Here is a 17,998-nt window from a genome sequence, read left to right as displayed (position 1 = left end):
CAACTAAAGGGGTGGCCGGCCCGAGTCCTGGACAGCCCTGACCCCATGACAGGTGGGCACCCACACACCCCACATGTCCATGGGAGGCTCAGCACGGGCGGTGGCTTAGCCTTGGAGGATGCATTCTGGCAGGTGCCAGCAGTCACAGACATCCCACGCTGCCACGCCCCAGCAGACTCGCACCCCACTCTGCCACCCTGTGCCAGCACCAGCACCCCAGGGTCTGTGGGCTGACGGCTGCGCAGTTCAGACAACTTGCTTCCTTTTGCCTTTCTGGGCCTCATCGTCCCTGCGTGACACAAGAGCACCATCCCTCTACAGAGCGCTCAGTGAGAATCTCAGGAGCTGAGGCACCCCAAGCCCTGCGAGCAGTATCTGGGCGTATCGGTGCCCCTCAAACGGGCTGTTTACTGTATGTGTTGAGTCGGCTCTCCAGAGGCCTGTCCATTCATGGCGCGTCTCAGGCACCCCTGGTGGGCCTGGGGTCCTCTGAAGCCCCACTGTGAAGACCACAGAGAGGCCCCAGAGCAGTCCTGTACACCCAAGACCCTCCCTGCCCTCCACCTGGGCCACTCGGAGGGGTTGGGACCCTGGCACCCCCAGAACCCACGCTCCTCGGGGATACCCAGCATCCTGGAGCCCCATGAGGACGATCAGATCCACTGAGGCCTGGGTGTGAATCCTGGCTCCACCACTCAGCTGCTGTGTGAGCTCAAGCAAGTCACTATTCCTCTCTGAGCCCAATCTCTTTTTTGTAAAACAGGGCTGGTCCACAGCTCCCACCTGACAGAAGTGCTGTGAGGAGGAAAGACAGTCACAAGGCTGGGGTTGTGCTGGGCTTATTAGCACAGGGCTGGGAGGACGGGGGAGAGGCTGAGAACCTCTCAGGGTCCTCTGCTCAGAACCAGAACCTGCCTCAGGGTGGAACGCCACAGGGAACAACTGGCAAGTGTACAGGGGACAGCAGTGACGGGCACACGCTGTACAGTGACCCGTGCTGCCTGTGTCTCCCCAGTCGTGGTCTATAACTGCGCCATGGGCAGCCCTGACTGTTCCCAGTGCCTGGGCCGAGAGGACCTGGGTCACCTGTGTGTGTGGAGCGACGGCTGCCGCCTGCGGGGGCCCCTGCAGCCCCTGCCTGGCACCTGCCCTGCCCCCGAGATCCGGGCGGTAAGCACTCCCCCTGGAGGCCCTTGGCACCCACACGCCTGCACGACACACATGAGGCGCCCCATATAGGTCTCGCATGCTCACAGACTCACAGCCACACCAAGGCACACACGTGTGATGTTAACAGTGAGCAAATCAAGTGCCCCGCCTCACAGAGTGAGTGTTTGAGTTGGGGAGGAGGGCAGTCATGAATTAGGAAACACGTAAGTTAGACATAGAAGGTGACAGGTGCCGTGGAGAAATGTCACAGGGCAGGGGCTTTGGAGGGGCGGGGATAGAGTCTGAGTGTTTCTAGCTTTCATAGTGAGGGCAGGGAAACCTTGCTGGTCTGGTGATCACTGAGGCCACCCGCAGCTCCCAAGCCTCCCTTTTAATTAAGAAAAAGATCTCTTCGGGACCCGCTTGGGCAACTTGGCGAGACCTCATCTCTACAATAAATATCAAAAACGAGCTGGGCGTGGTAGCGCGCGCCTGTAGTTCCGGCTACTCGGAAGGCTGAGGCAGAAGGATCGCTGGAGCCCGACAGGTCGAGGCAGCGGTGGCCGGGAGCAGCCACTGCACTCCAGTCTGGGCGACAGAGTGAGACTCCGACTCAAAAAAAAAGTCTCAGGGGAGGATTCTGGTTGGCTTAGCCTGGGACACATGGCCACCCCAGACCCAATCAGCTCTGGCTGGGATGCAGTATCATGTGGTCAGACATGGCCACTGGGAACTGACCCCAGCGTCCCTCAGGAGACCCCGTAAGTGGCATCCCCAGGCCCACGTGGGCTCAGTGACACACACGCACGTCCTCACGGGGACCTGCCAAGAGATGGCCTGGGACCTGCCAAGAGACCAGCAGGCCCAGCACACCCTGAGCCTCAGCCCTTCTCTGAGCAGTGGGTCTGTGTGGCCATGGGAAGGGGAACCGGCCACCTAGTCCCAGAGCGCCATCACCTGTTTCTCTGATCACCTGGCAGATTGAGCCCCTGAGTGGCCCCTTGGACGGTGGGACTCTGCTGACCATCCGAGGCAGGAACCTGGGCCGGCGGCTCAGTGATGTGGTCCACGGCGTGTGGATTGGCAGCGTGGCCTGTGAGCCACTGGCCAACAGATACACAGTGTCAGAGGAGTGAGTTGTGGGTCGTGCCTCAGCCCTGCCCTCCCCAGCTGCACCGTCCATAGCTCTGCTCTCCCTGTCCCCTCTTTCCTCTCTGCTTCTCTCTAGAAGTCTCTCTCTGGGCCCTTGGGCCCTGCTCAAGTCATTCCCACAGCACACCCTGCCATTTCTGCTTGAGACACTCCTCCTCAACCTTCTGGTTCCAGCTCCGATGCCCACTCCTCTGGGAAGCTCTCCTGTGCTCCCTAGCCCAACCCTTCTTCCACATAAGCCTTGCTCTGATGAAAAGAATTTGCAGTTAAGAAAATTTAGCGGGGTTGGGTGTGGTGGCTCAGCTTGTAATCCCAGCACTTTGGGAAGCCGAGGTGAGAGGATTGCCTGAGCCTGCGGGTTTGAGACCAGCCTGGGTAACATGGTGAGACCTTATATCTACAATAAATCAAAAAATTAGCCAGGCATGGTAGCGCATGCCTGTAGTTTTAGCTACTTGAAAGGCTGAGGCAGAAGGATAGCTAGAGCCCAGCAGGCTGACGCTGGGGTGACCGTGAGCGTGCCATTGCACTCCAGTCTGGGCGACAGAGTGAGACTCTGACTCAAAAAAGAGAGAAAGTTTAGGGGCTACTGACATGGTGTAAATACCTGGGTCTGTAGCTGCTGGGCCTGGCCCAGAGGAGCCCCAGCAAGCATTTGAACAGGGGCTGAGCCGGATTTCCTTTCAGGAAGTCTGACGTCAGGGGTCAGCTAAGGTCCCCAGTCTACCAGCCCAGAGACCCTCTCATCCCACCCATGTCTTACAGCTGCAGAAATCATGGGTAGGGGGTGATCTCCTGAGCCTGGTATCAGAGTGATCCTTGGGGGGCTCTGGAATGTGCTGGCTGCTCCTGCTGACCACAGCTGCCTCTCCTCAGGATCGTGTGTGCCACGGGGACAGCCCCAGGGCCATTCTCGGACGTGGTGACGGTGAATGCCTCCAAGGAGGGCAGGTCACGGGAGCGCTTCTCATACGTGGTAAGGAACGCCGCCACCCGCCGCCTGGCCTGCCCTGCCACATGTACCCTGGGGGCTGCCCAGAAGCCTAACCGCCTGCTTCCCTCCCCACAGCTGCCCCTGGTCCACTCCCTGGAGCCTGCCATGGGTCCCAAGGCAGGGGGCACCAGGATCACCATCCACGGGAGTGAACTCCATGTGGGCTCCGAGCTCCAGGTCCTAGTGAATGACACAGACCCCTGCACAGAGCTCGTGTAAGACGTGGGGGCTCGCCTGCCCCTTCCAGCCTAGAGGAACTCACAGGGTTGGGGAGCTGGGGGCTGGGGTGACTTCCTTGCACCAAGCATCACCTGGGTCTTCGCTGGCTGTGTACTCTTAGCCAAGCCCCTTCCCGTCATGGAACGTGTTTCCTCATCTGGTAAGAGCAGTATCAGTGCATTGAGGGAAGTGCCTTGTGCCTGGAGTGCAGTAGGTGCTCCCAGGGAGAGTTGTCCTGAAAGTGGTGGACTGTACACACTCTGAGATCTTCGGGCTGGACCAGGGATGTGATTTAGAGCCTCCTGGTGAAACACTTTTGACTTATGATGCACTTACTATGAACCAGGCCCTTTGATGGACGCGGTCAGGGACACCCAAATGAGCCCTAGGGAACGCCAGACGTTCTCACAGGAAAGGGGATCCAGTGGGCCAGGGTTGAGAGAAGACAGTGCTCTCAAGGCCCTGCGGGGGAGAGTCCTCACTAGGGATAGGCGTGGAGAGGAGATCTGAGATGGCTTCTTGGAGGAGGTGGGATAGGACAGAATTAAGAAGTCTGGGCGGGGTCAGGGAGAAGAAGGGCAGGTGTCCAAAGTGGGGAGGACAGCCTGAGCAAAGGTGTGACATGGGAATAAGGAAACGGTCGGCGCTTTCAGCCTCTGTTGGAGGGGGCAGGTGAGGCCGGCACCTGCCGAGGAGGCCTTGAACCCTGGGCCAAGCCCACAGGCCTGAGTGAGCAGTGGGGGGCAGGCACTGCTGAAAACACCCACCCCCACCCCCGCAGGCGCACAGACACCAGCATCACCTGCACCGTGCCCGGAGGTACCCTGCCATCCCCAGTGCCTGTGTGTGTGCGCTTTGAGCGCCGGGGCTGCGTGCATGGCAACCTCACCTTCGGGTACATGGAGAACCCAGTTATCACAGCCATCAGCCCCCGCCGCAGCCCTGTCAGGTGAGGCCTAGACTCTGTTTGTCCCTCGGGGCCAGGCCCCACCCTCGAAGCTACAGGTGGGCTGATGGGTCTTGCTGTTCCCACAGTGGCGGCAGGACCATCACGGTGGCTGGTGAGCGTTTCCACATGGTGCAGAACGTGTCCATGGCCGTGCACCACATCGGCCGGGAGCCCACGGTGAGGGCAGCCGGGGGCTGGGCAGGCGGGCGGTGGGTGGGCTGGCACAACCAGGACCCGAACGGCCAGGCCTTCTCCCCCTGCATCCTCTCATCCCTCCTCCTCTGTTTCCTTAAACCTCACCATCCCCCGTTTCCCCACGTGTGTCTGTCCGTCCTCTTTCCCGGCCTCGGCCCCTGACCCTCCCGCACCAGCTCTGCAAGGTTCTCAACTCCACCCTCATCACCTGCCCATCCCCTGGCGCCCTGAGCAACACCTCAGCACTGGTAGACTTCTTCATCAATGGGCGTCCCTATGCGGATGAGGTGGCCATCACCGAGGAGCTGCTGGACCCCGAGGAGGTGCGGCGCGGCAGCAGGTTCCGCCTGGACTATCTCCCCAACCCACAGTTCTCCACGGCCAAGAGGGAGAAGTGGATCAAGCACCACCCTGGGGAGCCTCTCACCCTCGTCATCCACGTGAGCGCCGTGCGGCAGGGTGGGTGGGGTGAGGGACTGGGCTCAGCCTGGGCCTCGGCCCCTGAGTGTTCCCTCTGTACCCACAGAAGGAGCAGGACAGCCTGGGGCTGCAGCGCCATGAGTACCTGGTCAAGATAGGCCAAGTGAGCTGTGACATTCAGATCGTCTCGGACAGAGTCATCCACTGCTCAGTCAACGAGTCCCTGGGCGCAGCCAAGGGGCAGCTGCCCATCACAGTGAGTGGACGGGGCCCTGAAGGCCGAGGAGGACCTAGCCCCCCGGCCCATCTGCCAAGTGTCAGCCCCCTGCCCTAAACCAGAAGCGACTGAGCATTTTCACACTCGATAGCTTAGGCAAGTCAGCAAAGCAGAGCTTTACATCCCCGCTCGACAGATGAGGAAACAGGCCCGAGAACTGCTCAAGCTCAGTGATGAGCCCTGTCTGGACCTGATGGGTCTGGAGTTTGAGAAGCCATAAGATGTTGCCCCGGTCCCACTTGGTGTTCCTGGGCTGCCTGCTGGTCACCACGTAGAGGCACGAAGGGGAGGGAAGCAGGAGGACCAGAGGGGCCCCAGAAAGCAGGACTTTTTCTCCATGTATCTGCTTGCATGCTCCCTGGGGTGGGGAGCTCACTCTCTCCCGGGCCACTTCTGGCGCCCCAGGATGGCTCTGATGGGGAAAGCTCCTTTTCACCTGCACCTGAGGCTGTCTTGCCATCTGAGTCAGCATACCCCACTCTCCCCTGGTCCCAGGGAAGCCCTCACACATAACTTGGGAACAGCAGCCGGGCCGTGAACTGTTCCCCTCTGGCCCCTTCACTGCTCCTTCCAGGCTGAAATAATCACGGCCCCGTATTGAGTCTTGCCTCTGTGCCAGGCCCAGACCCAGGGCCGCCTCGTTTAGTCCTCACAGTGTCCCCGGGAGGTGGATGCCATTATCGCTCTGTGACTGAGGTGGCACCGGAAGCTCCAAGAGGCTATGTGACCTGCGCAAGGCCACACAGAGAGCGAGAAGCGACACGGCGTGAGTCCGGGAGAGCTACAATTCCCTTCCCCTACCTCTGTGCAGATCCAGGTGGGGAATTTCAACCAAACCCTCGCCACGTTGCAGCTGGGAGGCAGCGAGACGGCCATCATTGTGTCGATCGTCATCTGCAGCGTCTTGCTGCTGCTCTCCGTCGTGGGTAAGGAGCTCAGCCCTGCCCCGCCGGCCCCAGCCCTCTGAAGACGGGCGGGTGGAGCGAGGCAGATCGGGCTGAGGACACGGCGCGGCCCAAGGCTTGGGGGCGGGAACAGGTCAGGCACCCGGAGCTCGGGGGTGCCACGGCTTTGGCACCGGTGGGCAGACAGCCCGCGGCATCAGGAGTAGACTCTGGGCCTAGGCCGTGGGCCCTGAGTGCCAGGCAAAGGAATGTGAAACCATGTTCTCCAGGCAATGGGGAGTTACTGAAGGTACTTCAGAGAGGGTTGTTCAGGGAAGATTAACCTACGTGTCTGGTGGGCTATTCCATTGTTAAAATAATGGGTGTAAAAGTGATGTACTCAGCGTGACAGAGAAATGTCTGATGGTGCAGCTGTTTTGGAAAACCTGTCAACAGTTCCTGGCGACATTAAACCCAGAGTTGCCATGTAATCAGCAGCTCCACTCTTAGGTCTCTGTTCAAGAGAAATGGAAACGCATCCACACCAAAACTTGTACACAGATGTTTATAGCAACATTATTTATAACGACCAAGAGGTTGAAGCAACCCAAATGTCCATCAGCTGATAAATGGGTAAATAAAATGTTGTCTGTCCATAAAATGGAATATTACTCAGCCATAAAAGGAGTGATGTGTTGACATGTGCCACAGCCTGAACAAACCTTGATCATACTGTGCTAAATGAAAGAAGCCACATGAAACGCTTCGTATTATGTGATTCCATCTACAATAAATGTCCAGAATAGGCAAATCCTTAGAATCAGACAGCAAATTAGTGGTTGTCAGGGGCTGGGTGAGGAGAGATGGGAGTGACTGCTTACAGGGACAGTTCTTCCTGGGGTGATAAACATGCTCTAAGTTGGCCGGGCTCAGTGGCTCAAGCCTGTAATCCCAGCACTTGGAGAGGCCAAGACAAATGGATTGTCTGAGCCCGCGGGTTCAAGACCAGCCCAGGCAACTTGGCAAGACCTCACCTCTACAATGAATTTGTTAAAAACTGGCCGACCTCAGTGGCTCAGCCTGTAATCCCAGCACTTTGGGAGGCCGAGGCAAGTGGATTCGAGACCAGCCTGGGGAAACTTGGTGAGACCTCATCTCTATAATAAATCAAAAATTAGCTGGACATAGTAGCACACACCTATAGTTCTATCTACTTGGAAGACTGAGGCAGAAGGATCACTGGAGCCCAGCAGGTCGACGTTGAGTGGCTATGAGTGTGCCACTGCATTCTAGCCTGAGCAACAGAGTGAGACTCCAACTCAAAAAAAAAAAAAAAGTAGCAGGGCATGGTAGCACACACCTGTAGTACTGGCTACTTGGAAGGCTGAGGCAGAAGGATCACCTGAGCCCAGCAGGTCAATACTAGGGTGGTCATGAGCATGCCACTTCACTCCAGCCTGGGTGACGGAGTGAGACTCCAACTAAAAAAAAAATGCTCTGAATTTAGATAGCGACAATGGTTGTACTACTCTGTGAATATACTAGAAACCACTGAATGGCATGTGCATTGTATCAATAAAACTTTTTTAAAAATGAGTATATTCAGTGCAGAAAAGTTTAAGAAAAACTGGAAGAAGACAAATGGAAAAAAAAGTATCCAAGAGTCTGTATATTTGTGTATATTTTCTTCCGGGCTTTTTTCTAAAATTGCTACATATAGGCCAGGCTCAATGGCTCAACTTGTAATCCCAGCATTTTGGGAGGCTGAGGCGAATGAATTGTCTGAGCCCGTGGTTCAAGACCAACCTGGGCAACTTGGCGAGACCTCGTCTCTACACTAAATCAAAAATTAGCCGGGTGTGTTAGCACCCAACTATAGTTCTAGCTACTTGGAAGGCTGAGGTGGAAGGATTGCCAGAGCCCAGCAGATCGAAACTGGGGTGGCTGTGAGCAACTAAAAAAAAAAAAAAAAAAAGCTACATATGTATAATATTTTGTATACATTACATTTGTATTCTCCCCTTGCCCCAGAAAGGGATTATAATGCAATACTGCATTTTAATCTGCTTCTTTAAAATTATTTTATTTTCTTTTTAGAGTTGGAGTCTCACTCTATTATCCAGGCTGGAGTGAAGTGACACAGTCATGACTCACTGCCGCTTCGACCTCTAGGGCTCAGTCTATCCTCCCACCTCAGCCTCTCAAGTAGCTGGGACTATAGGAACACACCACCATGCCCAGCCTATTTTTTACTTTTGTAGAGACGTGGTCTAGCTGTATTGCTCAGGCGGGTCTTGAACTCCTGGGCTCAAGCAGTCCTCCTGCCTTGGCCTCCTAAAGTGCTGGGATTATAGGTGTGAGCCACCACACCCAGTGCAGTCTGCTTTTATTTACTTATTTATTTATTTTTTGAGTCGGAGTCTCACTCCGTCGCCCAGACTGGAGTGCAGCGGCCGCTTCCGGCCACCACAGCCTCAACCTGCTGGGCTCCGGCGATCCTTCCGCCTCAGCCTTCCGAGTAGCCGGAATTGCAGTCTGCTTTTAAACGTTTTAAATTTACAAGTAGCGCCTGGTCATTGATGAAGGCGTAGAAAATGCTAAAAAGCAGAAAGAAACAGAATCATAATTCCCTTACCCAGGGAAAGCCATTGTTAGCCACTATTTTACACACACACACACTTTTTTTCCAAGAACGGATCGAGGGTGGCTTTGCTGGCTGTGCCCAAGTTCTCCACTCTGTAGACGCTCCGCCCACCAGGGAGGAAGGGCTGCAGGCCACGGATGCCCATCCTCCTCCTCACACCATGCCCAGGGGAACCAAGGCCAGTGAGCAGAGCTTCTCTTTCCCCGGGCCCTGCATACAGCAGGTGCCAATAAAGGACTTTGGAGGTCTGACCCACCTTTCTGCTGCCCCCAGCCCTGTTCGTCTTCTGCACCAAGAGCCGCCGTGCCGAGCGCTACTGGCAGAAGACGCTGCTGCAGATGGAGGAGATGGAATCCCAGATCCGCGAGGAAATTCGCAAAGGTAGCCAGCTGGGACCTGCAGGCCTGGGCCTTCCCGGCTGGGGGCAAGTCCTCTGTCCACTCACGGTTGCCTGTGTGTTCCCCAGGCTTTGCTGAGCTGCAGACGGACATGACAGATCTGACCAAGGAGCTGAACCGCAGCCAAGGCATCCCCTTCCTGGAGTACAAGCACTTTGTGACCCGCACCTTCTTCCCCAAGGTCAGTGGAGCCAGAGCCACCTGAAGGGCAACTGCCACCTGAAGGGCAACTCCACCTCTCTGGGCCCTGCTGGCCTAGAGGGCACCTTTGTGCAGTGTGGGCCCCTTGAGCAGTGCAAAACCTGCACAGCTGTCTGTAGCGGTCCTGGCCACCCTTCCTGGCCTACCAAAGGAGGGGCCCAGCTTCTCCCTGCACTTCCATTCTCTGCTCACTTGGTGTCCAACCGTCCTTCAGAGGCCAGCTGGCCACCCCACTCGCCCGGGGTGTGGGCCCGTCTCTTCCCTCACGAGTGGGGAGCAGGGGTGGCCAGGACTGCTTCAGCCCAGCCTCTCCCATCTCTGGCTCCTCCCAGGCAGGATTCTCTTGATCTCCATGTTCCTCGCTCCCGTCCACTGGTCTCAGCCTCACCCCTTCCGGGCCTCCCCGCCTCCCCTGGCCCGTCTGGGTGTTCGTGCTGGCGGCTGGCAGCCTCCCTTGCCCAGTCCACACCGCTCCCCGTGCAGCAGCCAAAGCAAGTCCCTGTCTGACGGCAGCGTCTTTCCCGAACCCGCCCCGTGGCCCTTCCCAGCCTCAGAATGAAGCTCACTCTCCCACGGCAGCCCTACCTGGCAGCGTCCTCACCAGCCTCTCTGCCTCCGTTTCCCCCACTATGCACTGAGCTGCTTTTGCTTCCCCTGGAGTCTTGTGCTGTCTTGCATTGCCACACCTCGGCTCCTGCTGGTTCTTCTTCCTAGGACCCCCTCCAGGGAGCCCTCTGGGATGCCCTCCCTGCTCCTCTGGAATTCCACAGCCCCCTGAGCTTGGCCCACTGCCTCTTACTCCCTTACATGGGGTTATTTCTATGTCGGCTTCCCCCAGCAGAGGCCCACTGGGCTAGCCCAGGTCGGTGCCTTTATCTGCTTGTGAGTGACCCTCACGTGCCAATCCGGGGGTCTCCAGCCCCACTGAGATGCTAGGGTCTGTCTCCACAGTGCTCCTCCCTCTATGAAGAGCGCTATGTCCTGCCCTCCCAGACTCTCAGCTCCCAGGGTGGCTCCCAGGTGCAGGAGACCCACCCGCTGCTGGGAGAGTGGAAGGTGAGTACCCCCACCCAGCCGACTGCTTCAGGCAGCCCTGCCCCTCCTGGGCCCTGCTTGCCAGCTCATTGAACCCACCAATGCCGGTCACGGGAAGGGGGGAGGTAGCTGCCACTGTAAGGTACGGAGCCCTCCATCCCAGGAGGCGCTCCAGCAGCCATTCAGGGTGTCACAAGTGCTGACGGCTCAGCCCAGGTAGAGAGGACAGAGGATTGGGCCCCTGTGCACCTCATCCACCTGCTGCTTAGAGAATGGAAGGTGAGGGTCGCCCACACTGGGATGGGGGTTGCCTCTGGGCACTTTTACCCTTCTCTGGGCCCACTTTTCAACTCAACTGAGCGGTTGTTTCCAGTCATGGGGAGCTAGGAGGCACCCATCATTGGAAGGCAGTGAGCTCCCCATCCCAGGAGATATACAAGCAGCCATTCATGGCATCATAAGCCAGGCAGGAGCACTGGGTCCCTTCAACACCCAACCACTGACTGCTTCTGCAGATCCCTGAGAGCTGTCGGCCCAACATGGAAGAGGGGATCGGCCTGTTCTCCTCACTACTCAACAACAAGCACTTCCTCATTGTCTTCGTCCACGCACTGGAGCAGCAGAAGGACTTCGCAGTGCGTGACAGGTCAGGCTGTGAGGGACTCGGGTGGGGTGAGGGGAGAGAGCTGTCTAAGGCCTCACGACAGCAGGCTCTGGGGCTCCTGAGACCCCCCCCCACCATGTTCCTGCCCTTCCTGGGCCTGGATGCCCAAGATATGGGCTCACAGGATGCGGTGGCTGCTGTGGACATGGAAGAGGTGGCCCTCTGTCCAGGCAGGTTCCAGCCCCACTCATCCGTCTGCGGGAGCCGCCCACACAGGCACCCCCAGGACCGCTGGGTCGGGGCACAAGATGGCACTGAGGCCCCAGGAGCCCTGGGCCCCGGGTCCATGAGGCGTCCTGACGCTGTCGCACCCACAGGTGCAGCCTGGCATCCCTGCTGACCATCGCGCTGCACGGCAAGCTGGAGTACTACACCAGCATCATGAAGGAGCTGCTGGTGGACCTCATCGACGCCTCGGCTGCCAAGAATCCCAAGCTCATGCTGCGGCGCACGGAGTCTGTGGTGGAGAAGATGCTTACCAACTGGATGTCCATCTGCATGTACAGCTGCCTGCGGGTGAGCCATGGGGTGGGGGAACGGTGGGCTTGGGACGGTGGGGCCACGCTGCCCATGGCGGACCCGCCGTCGTCAGACCCTCAGGCCCACTCTGCGGGAGGTTGGTTGTGTCCTTTTGCAGATGTGGGAAGAGGTAGTTCCGAGGGGGACAGGACAGTCCCCTGGGACCCATTCTGCAGATGGGGGCGCCCCGGCTCCGAGGAGGCCTGGCTGGCTTGCTGCAGGGGCTTGGGGCCCACTCAGGGCGGGACGGAGGTCGTGTGGGGCCCCGTCGTGTGCAGCATTTCCTCGGCCCTCCCTGGTTGGCTCTGGCCGGCCGCTCGGATTTAGGTGGTAAATCCGCCCCAGCTGGTCTCTGAGGCTCTCCCAGCCTTAGGTGAGAGAGAGAAGCAGATGGAAATCAGACTCCTCAGTGCCACCCAGGAGATCCCAGTCCAGGGAGGGTTCGTAGTGGCTTCCTGCAGCAGGTGACCCCATGCTGAGACCGAGGGCTTAGAAGGAGCCGGCTGGGTGGAGAGTCGGTGGAGAGGGTGCTCCCCGCCGGGGTGCCGCACAGCGAGGGCTGAGGGACGGAGTGTTGGGGAGGGGGGCAGGAGGCCACGGGCCCTTCGGAGGAGGGAGCAGGCAGGAAACGGTGGTAGAGCCCGCGGGTCGGGCCTTCCGCGTTCTGCCCCAAGCACCCCCACCAGGGCTTTTCTGCAGAGCAGGGCTCTTTAGCACCTGGTCCTGCCCCACCGTCCAGCGGCCATGGGGGAGAGAGGCCAGAGGGTCATCTGGGGGTCATGGGGGAAAGGCAGAGGCTCAGCAGGAGCCCAGAACCAGGCCTCAGATGTCCCGGGCTAGAGTCCGATCTTGGGCACAACTCCACCGTGTGACCCTGGGCAGGGCACTGCCCTCTCTGGGCCGCGGCTTCCTTCGTCAGGGGGGCTTCTGGGCCCAGGCCTGGGGCTCATGAGTGCCAGATCGCCTGGTGGAGTCCTGTGGCTCCTCCTGGGGAAGGTGGGGCAAGGGGGTGGAGCAGAGGCTGCTCCCAGAGAGGGGCCGTTAGGCCACCTCCAGCTCCCTCGGCTGCCTCATCAGTGGCCCTCGGGCTGTCCTGGGGACGATAGGGCCACCATGGACTCTGGACCTGGCTCCTCTAGCCTTGCTGTGTGGCCTCAGCCAGGCCTTCCCCTCTAGGCCGGTTTCCTCTTCGATAAAATGGGGCACCAGCACCCCCCCACCCGAGCCTGGGGAGTCAGATCAGAAGTAATGGCTGGCGTGGTGCCTTCAGAATCTTTGCCAGGGCTGTCCAAGACATTGTATACTTCGTTTTCTCTTAAATATCCCCTAGTGGAACACCTGGGTCACTTACTGAACAATGACTTTGAGTATCAGCTCCAGGCTGTGGGTGGCCGCGCCCCTTCCTGGAGAGCTGCGCTGTGTGAAACAGGAGATGGGCAGGAGCAGGGTCTCGGAGCCCACAGACATCAGGCTGTGATGGGTGGAGGCCACGTCTGGGTTCTGGTTCCACCTAAACTCACCCTGGCAGGCTCCCACTACACAGAAGGTCACAGACTTGGCCGTCAGTCTGGGGTCGGAGTCCTGCTCCACTGCTTCCCAGCTGGGTGACCCTAGGCAAGTTGCTTGCCTTCTCCGAGCCTCAGCTTTATCGGCTGCACAGTGAAGACAATATCCCATCCCTGGGAGGGTTGCCAGGATGATGAAATAACGTGCCCACCCACAGCCGGTAGTGTTCAATAAACTCGAGCTCAGCTGGCCTCGGTGGTTCAGCCTATAATCCCAGCACTTTGGGAGGCCAAGGCGAGTGGGTTGCTTGAGTCCGCGGGTTCGAGACCAGCTTGGGCAACATGGCGAGACCTTGTCTCTACAAGAAATCAAAAATTAGCCGGGTGTGGTAGCACACGCCTGTAGTTCTGGCTACTTGGAAGGCTGAGGAGTAAGGATTGCCAGAGCTCAGCAGGTCGACACTGGGGTGGCCACGAGCATGCCACTGTACTCCAGCCGGGGTGATGGAGTGAGACTCCCAACTCAAAAAATAAATAAATAAATAGACAAACACAAGCTCAGAGTCGGTGGAGACACACGGGCAGGGGGCAGGGGGTGTTGGCATCAGGACCCAAAGGAGAGCATTAAACAGGCAGCCGCAGAGGTGCTGGGAGAAGCAGGCGGGGAAGGTTTGGCCCCAGGCGTGGGGGCTGCAGCAAGCAGGTGGGGCCAGGAGGTGGGGGGGCTGCCCTCGGCCCCTGACAGCCCATGCCCACGCAGGAGACGGTCGGGGAGCCGTTCTTCCTGCTCCTGTGTGCCATCAAGCAGCAGATCAACAAGGGCTCCATCGACGCCATCACGGGCAAGGCCCGCTACACGCTCAACGAGGAGTGGCTGCTTCGGGAGAACATCGAGGCCAAGCCCCGGGTGAGCAGGGGCTGGGCGGGGCCGGGGCCTGCTTGGCCCTGGTCTCCAGGGTGGACCCCACCGCCCTGGGCGGGTGGAGGCTGCCCGGGGTCCCAGTGTGGTGGCGGCGGCGACTGACTGAGCTCGCCCTCCCACCCTCTCTCCTGCAGAACCTGAACGTGTCCTTCCAGGGCTGCGGCATGGACTCGCTGAGCGTGCGGGCCATGGACACTGACACGCTGACGCAGGTCAAGGAGAAGATCCTGGAAGCCTTCTGCAAGAACGTGCCCTACTCCCAGTGGCCGCACGCAGAGGATGTTGACCTTGGTAGGTGGGGGTGGGGTGGGTGCTTCCATCAGCTGCTTCAGCTGGGTCGGCCCCTGCCTTGGCCAAAACGCCCCTTCCTTTCTGTGCGCACACATGCGTAGTGGCCCTGGGTACCCTGAGGTGATCAGATGAGGTCCCCATCAGCAAGAAGCTCTAATTCCACAGGAGATAAGTCCTGCAGTGTGAGCAAGCTGCAGGCAGCAGCAAAAAGCCTTCAAGGAAGGCTTCCCAAAGGAGGGACGCCGGAGCAGGTTTTGAAGGATGCCTAGGAGTCTTGGTGAGGCCAAGAAGTGGAGGCCGTTTGTTCCTAAGACCACAGGCCTTTCCTGAGCACTGGCTCTGAGCCAGGCCCTGTCCTGAGCACCGGCCTGTGTGGTGAACAGGCAGGTGCCACGATTGTGTGGTTCAGGGAATTTAGGGTGGCTTGCTGGGTCTGGCATGCAGGCTGGGCAGGAGCTCCGTCACCTGGAGCCTGGAAGGGAAGTCGGGCACTTGGGCTTAGTCTGGAAGACAGCGGGGAGCCATAGAAGGCGTGTGGCTATGTTCACACGTGGAGTCTTTTCCTGTTTTAGGAATAACCTGCAGGGGAGGCCATTTCTCTGTGCCCCCCACCCTGGTGCCTTCACTTTGTGTCTCCGCACCCTGTGCCCCAGGTCTTTCTCCTTCTCCCTACTTTCCAGTTGGGAAAATAGAGGCCTCGGTTTCCCTGGAGAGAGCAAGAGGCCCCTCCTGGGTGGCGGGGCCGGCGCCTGCCCCTCAGGCCTGACTCCCGCCCCGAGCCCTGATGGCCTGCTCTTTGCCCCCAGAGTGGTTCGCCTCCAGTACCCAGAGCTACATCCTGCGGGACCTGGACGACACCTCGGTGGTGGAGGACGGCCGCAAGAAGCTTAACACACTGGCCCACTACAAGGTGGGGCTCCTGCCCCGCCCGCCCCGCCCCACCCACTCTGACCTCTGACCCCTGACCTCCACCTCGCCTTTCCCGTCAGATCCCTGAAGGGGCCTCCCTGGCCATGAGCCTCATAGACAAGAAGGACAACACACTGGGCCGAGGTAGCGCGGGCGCACGTGGGGCGGCAGTCTCCCTCCCGTGCCCTAGTGGGGAGGACCCGGGAGGGCAGGACTGGGCTGGGTTGGGCGGTGGCCTCCTTGGTGCCGGTGGGGGCCGGCCAGCCTCCTCTGACCCAGTACAGCTCGGGCAGGGCCTGCGGCCAGGCCTCCTCAAGCTGATTTCTTGTGGCAGCTGGAGCGAGGCCCCAGGAGGGCGGGACGTGGTTCCAGGAGGTCTGGGCAGCGGCCAGGCCAGAGGACGGACTGGCGTGCCCATCGGGGCCTTGGGCCGTGTCCCTGCCTCACCCACGTCCTTGCGGACACCCAGGCACAGCCCGGCCTGGGAGCCTGGGCTTCCCGGGCCTCAGGGTCCCCTCCTGAGGTCGAGAGGTTGTCTTGGGTCTCTCCCAGCAACCTTGGGGGCTGGGCCGGCTGGAGCTCTGGGCTTGGGGGTGGGGTGGGCAAGGGCAGCCACCCTGCCCCCGTGGGGCCGCTCCCTCCCCGCTCTGTGACTGCATCTTTGTGTTTCTGCCCACCTCTCCCTCTCTCTGTGCTTCTCCATCGCTGCGGTCACGGTGCGTGTCTTTCTCTCTCACTGTCTCTTTCTCTCTCTGCCTCCCTTGTCTCCTCTGTCTCTGGCTCTCGCGTCTCTTTGCATTTCTCCGTCTCTCCCTGACTCAGTCTCTCTGTGTGTCTGCATCTCTGTCTCTCTGCCTCATCATCTCTGCCTGTCCCCGTTTCTGTTTCTCTCTCCCTCCTCCTTCTCTTTCTTGTTTATTTATTGTGTGTGTTTCTTCTCTCGCAGTTAAAGACTTGGACACAGAGAAGTATTTCCATTTGGTGAGTGCCCAGCTTTGGGCCCTGGGGACCCAGCCCCTCACTGGGTGTGGCCTTGGCTTTCTGCCACCCTGGGCCTCCAGGAAAAACCCTCCAACCCTGGGAAAGGGTGGGGGTGGGGAGCGGGGACGGGGCCCAGAATTAGGGGCCAGAGCCCTTGTGTGCCGAGATGTGTGGCCGAGCCAGCTGCCCATGGGTGCAGGATGACCTCCCGCAGACTCCCAGGGATGGTGCCTGCCGCGGGTGCTGACCACTGCCCAGCCTCCCAGGTGCTGCCCACAGACGAGCTGGCGGAGCCCAAGAAGTCCCACCGGCAGAGCCACCGCAAGAAGGTGCTACCAGAGATCTACCTGACCCGCCTGCTGTCCACCAAGGTGGGCCCCGCCTCGGTGCCCTCTCTGTGCAGTGGGTACAAGGCCCGGGCCTGGCTCTGGGAGGCCATCACTCCAGTGGGTCAGCTGTGCCTGCCCCTCTTCCTGATTCCCCTGTGGGACTGGATGAGTTTTCGGGCAAGAGGCTGAGGGCTTAGGGTTCCATCTGGGGAGGCCTTGGTTCACAGCCATGAAAGGTGCCTGAGGAACGCTTCTATGCCAGCTCTTGTAGCAGAGAGGGCAGCAGAGGCTCAGAGCAGGCCTCGGTGGCAGAGTTGGCACCCTGCAGTCCACATTCTGGCTCTACCAGTTTTCGGTTCTCTGCCCTAGTATCTTCCTTGGTCCTTTCAATGCCCCTGTGAGGCCGGCTTCATGAGCCCATTTCTTTTTTTCTTTTTATTTGAGTTGGAGTCTCACTCTGTTGCCCAGGCTGGAGTGCAGTGGCCGCTCCCGGCCACCGCAGCCTCGTCTGCTGGGCTCCGGCGATCCTGCCGCCTCAGCCTTCCGAGTAGCCGGAACTACAGGCGCGCGCTACCACGCCCGGCTGATTTTTGATTTATGATAGAGATGAGGTCTCATCAAGTTGCCCAGGCGGGTCTCGAACCCGCAGGCTCAGGCAATCCACTCACCTCAGCCTCCCAAAGGCGCGGGATTGCAAGCTGAGCCACCGAGCCCGGCTCATGAGCCCATTTCATAGACAAGAATACTGGAGCCCAGAGAGGTCAGGTCCCAGCCTGCTGCCATGTGCCCTCCCCACTCATCAGCCCAAGCACTGTAGGCTCTCCAGAGCCACCAGGGGTGCCCACTCACCCTCTGCACATGGCCCTGGGCTGACGGCGGCCACCTCACTCCCTGCAGGGCACTCTGCAGAAATTTCTGGATGACCTGTTCAAGGCCATCCTGAGCATCCGTGAAGACAAGCCCCCGCTGGCCGTCAAGTACTTCTTTGACTTCCTGGAGGAACAGGCTGAGAAGAGGGGAATCTCGGACCCTGACACCCTGCACATCTGGAAGACCAACAGGTTGCTGGCGGACAGGCGGGTGGGGAGGGCCGTGCAGACTTCACTGGGTCGTTGAAACCACTGTGGCGTGGGGGCTCGGAGCCAAGCTCCTGACTCCACCTGCTTGGGTTCAACCCCCACCCTGACATTTCTCAGCTGTGTGATCTTGGGTGAGTGACTTAGCCTCTCTGTGCTTCAGTTCCCCAACTTTATTTATTTATTTATTTTTTGAGTTGGAGTCTCACTGTCGCCCAGACTGGAGTGCAGTGGCCGCTCCCGGGCCACCGCAGCCTCGACCCTGCTGGGCTCCGGGCCATCCTT

At 59.3% G+C, this 17,998-nt stretch overlaps 1 protein-coding gene across 1 annotated transcript in view; it reads left to right on the top strand.

The window, feature by feature from the left end:
- The first annotated feature begins 6 nt into the window (after nt 1–6).
- Nucleotides 7–17,998, top strand: part of PLXND1 (plexin D1) — a 23,224-nt gene continuing 5,232 nt past the window's right edge. Inside the window, exons 1-22 of the mRNA XM_021707415.1 lie at nt 7–52; nt 1,016–1,170; nt 2,130–2,281; nt 3,178–3,277; nt 3,371–3,510; nt 4,296–4,463; nt 4,550–4,640; nt 4,835–5,098; nt 5,185–5,334; nt 6,167–6,281; nt 9,157–9,264; nt 9,350–9,462; nt 10,434–10,538; nt 11,033–11,163; nt 11,499–11,697; nt 13,966–14,112; nt 14,262–14,418; nt 15,225–15,328; nt 15,408–15,471; nt 16,274–16,308; nt 16,575–16,679; nt 17,535–17,701. Coding sequence (XP_021563090.1) covers nt 46–52; nt 1,016–1,170; nt 2,130–2,281; nt 3,178–3,277; nt 3,371–3,510; nt 4,296–4,463; nt 4,550–4,640; nt 4,835–5,098; nt 5,185–5,334; nt 6,167–6,281; nt 9,157–9,264; nt 9,350–9,462; nt 10,434–10,538; nt 11,033–11,163; nt 11,499–11,697; nt 13,966–14,112; nt 14,262–14,418; nt 15,225–15,328; nt 15,408–15,471; nt 16,274–16,308; nt 16,575–16,679; nt 17,535–17,701 — 2,777 coding nt within the window. The 5' untranslated portion in view covers nt 7–45. The remainder of the gene's footprint in view (nt 53–1,015; nt 1,171–2,129; nt 2,282–3,177; nt 3,278–3,370; nt 3,511–4,295; nt 4,464–4,549; nt 4,641–4,834; nt 5,099–5,184; nt 5,335–6,166; nt 6,282–9,156; nt 9,265–9,349; nt 9,463–10,433; nt 10,539–11,032; nt 11,164–11,498; nt 11,698–13,965; nt 14,113–14,261; nt 14,419–15,224; nt 15,329–15,407; nt 15,472–16,273; nt 16,309–16,574; nt 16,680–17,534; nt 17,702–17,998) is intronic.

The sequence above is a fragment of the Carlito syrichta genome, unplaced genomic scaffold, assembly GCF_000164805.1.
Source record: "Carlito syrichta isolate Samal-C Ts95f unplaced genomic scaffold, Tarsius_syrichta-2.0.1 Scaffold117927, whole genome shotgun sequence".
Classification (NCBI taxonomy): Eukaryota; Metazoa; Chordata; class Mammalia; order Primates; family Tarsiidae; genus Carlito; species Carlito syrichta.
The sequence above is the reverse complement of the archived record's forward strand: the minus strand, read 5'-3'. Positions and strand labels throughout refer to the sequence as shown.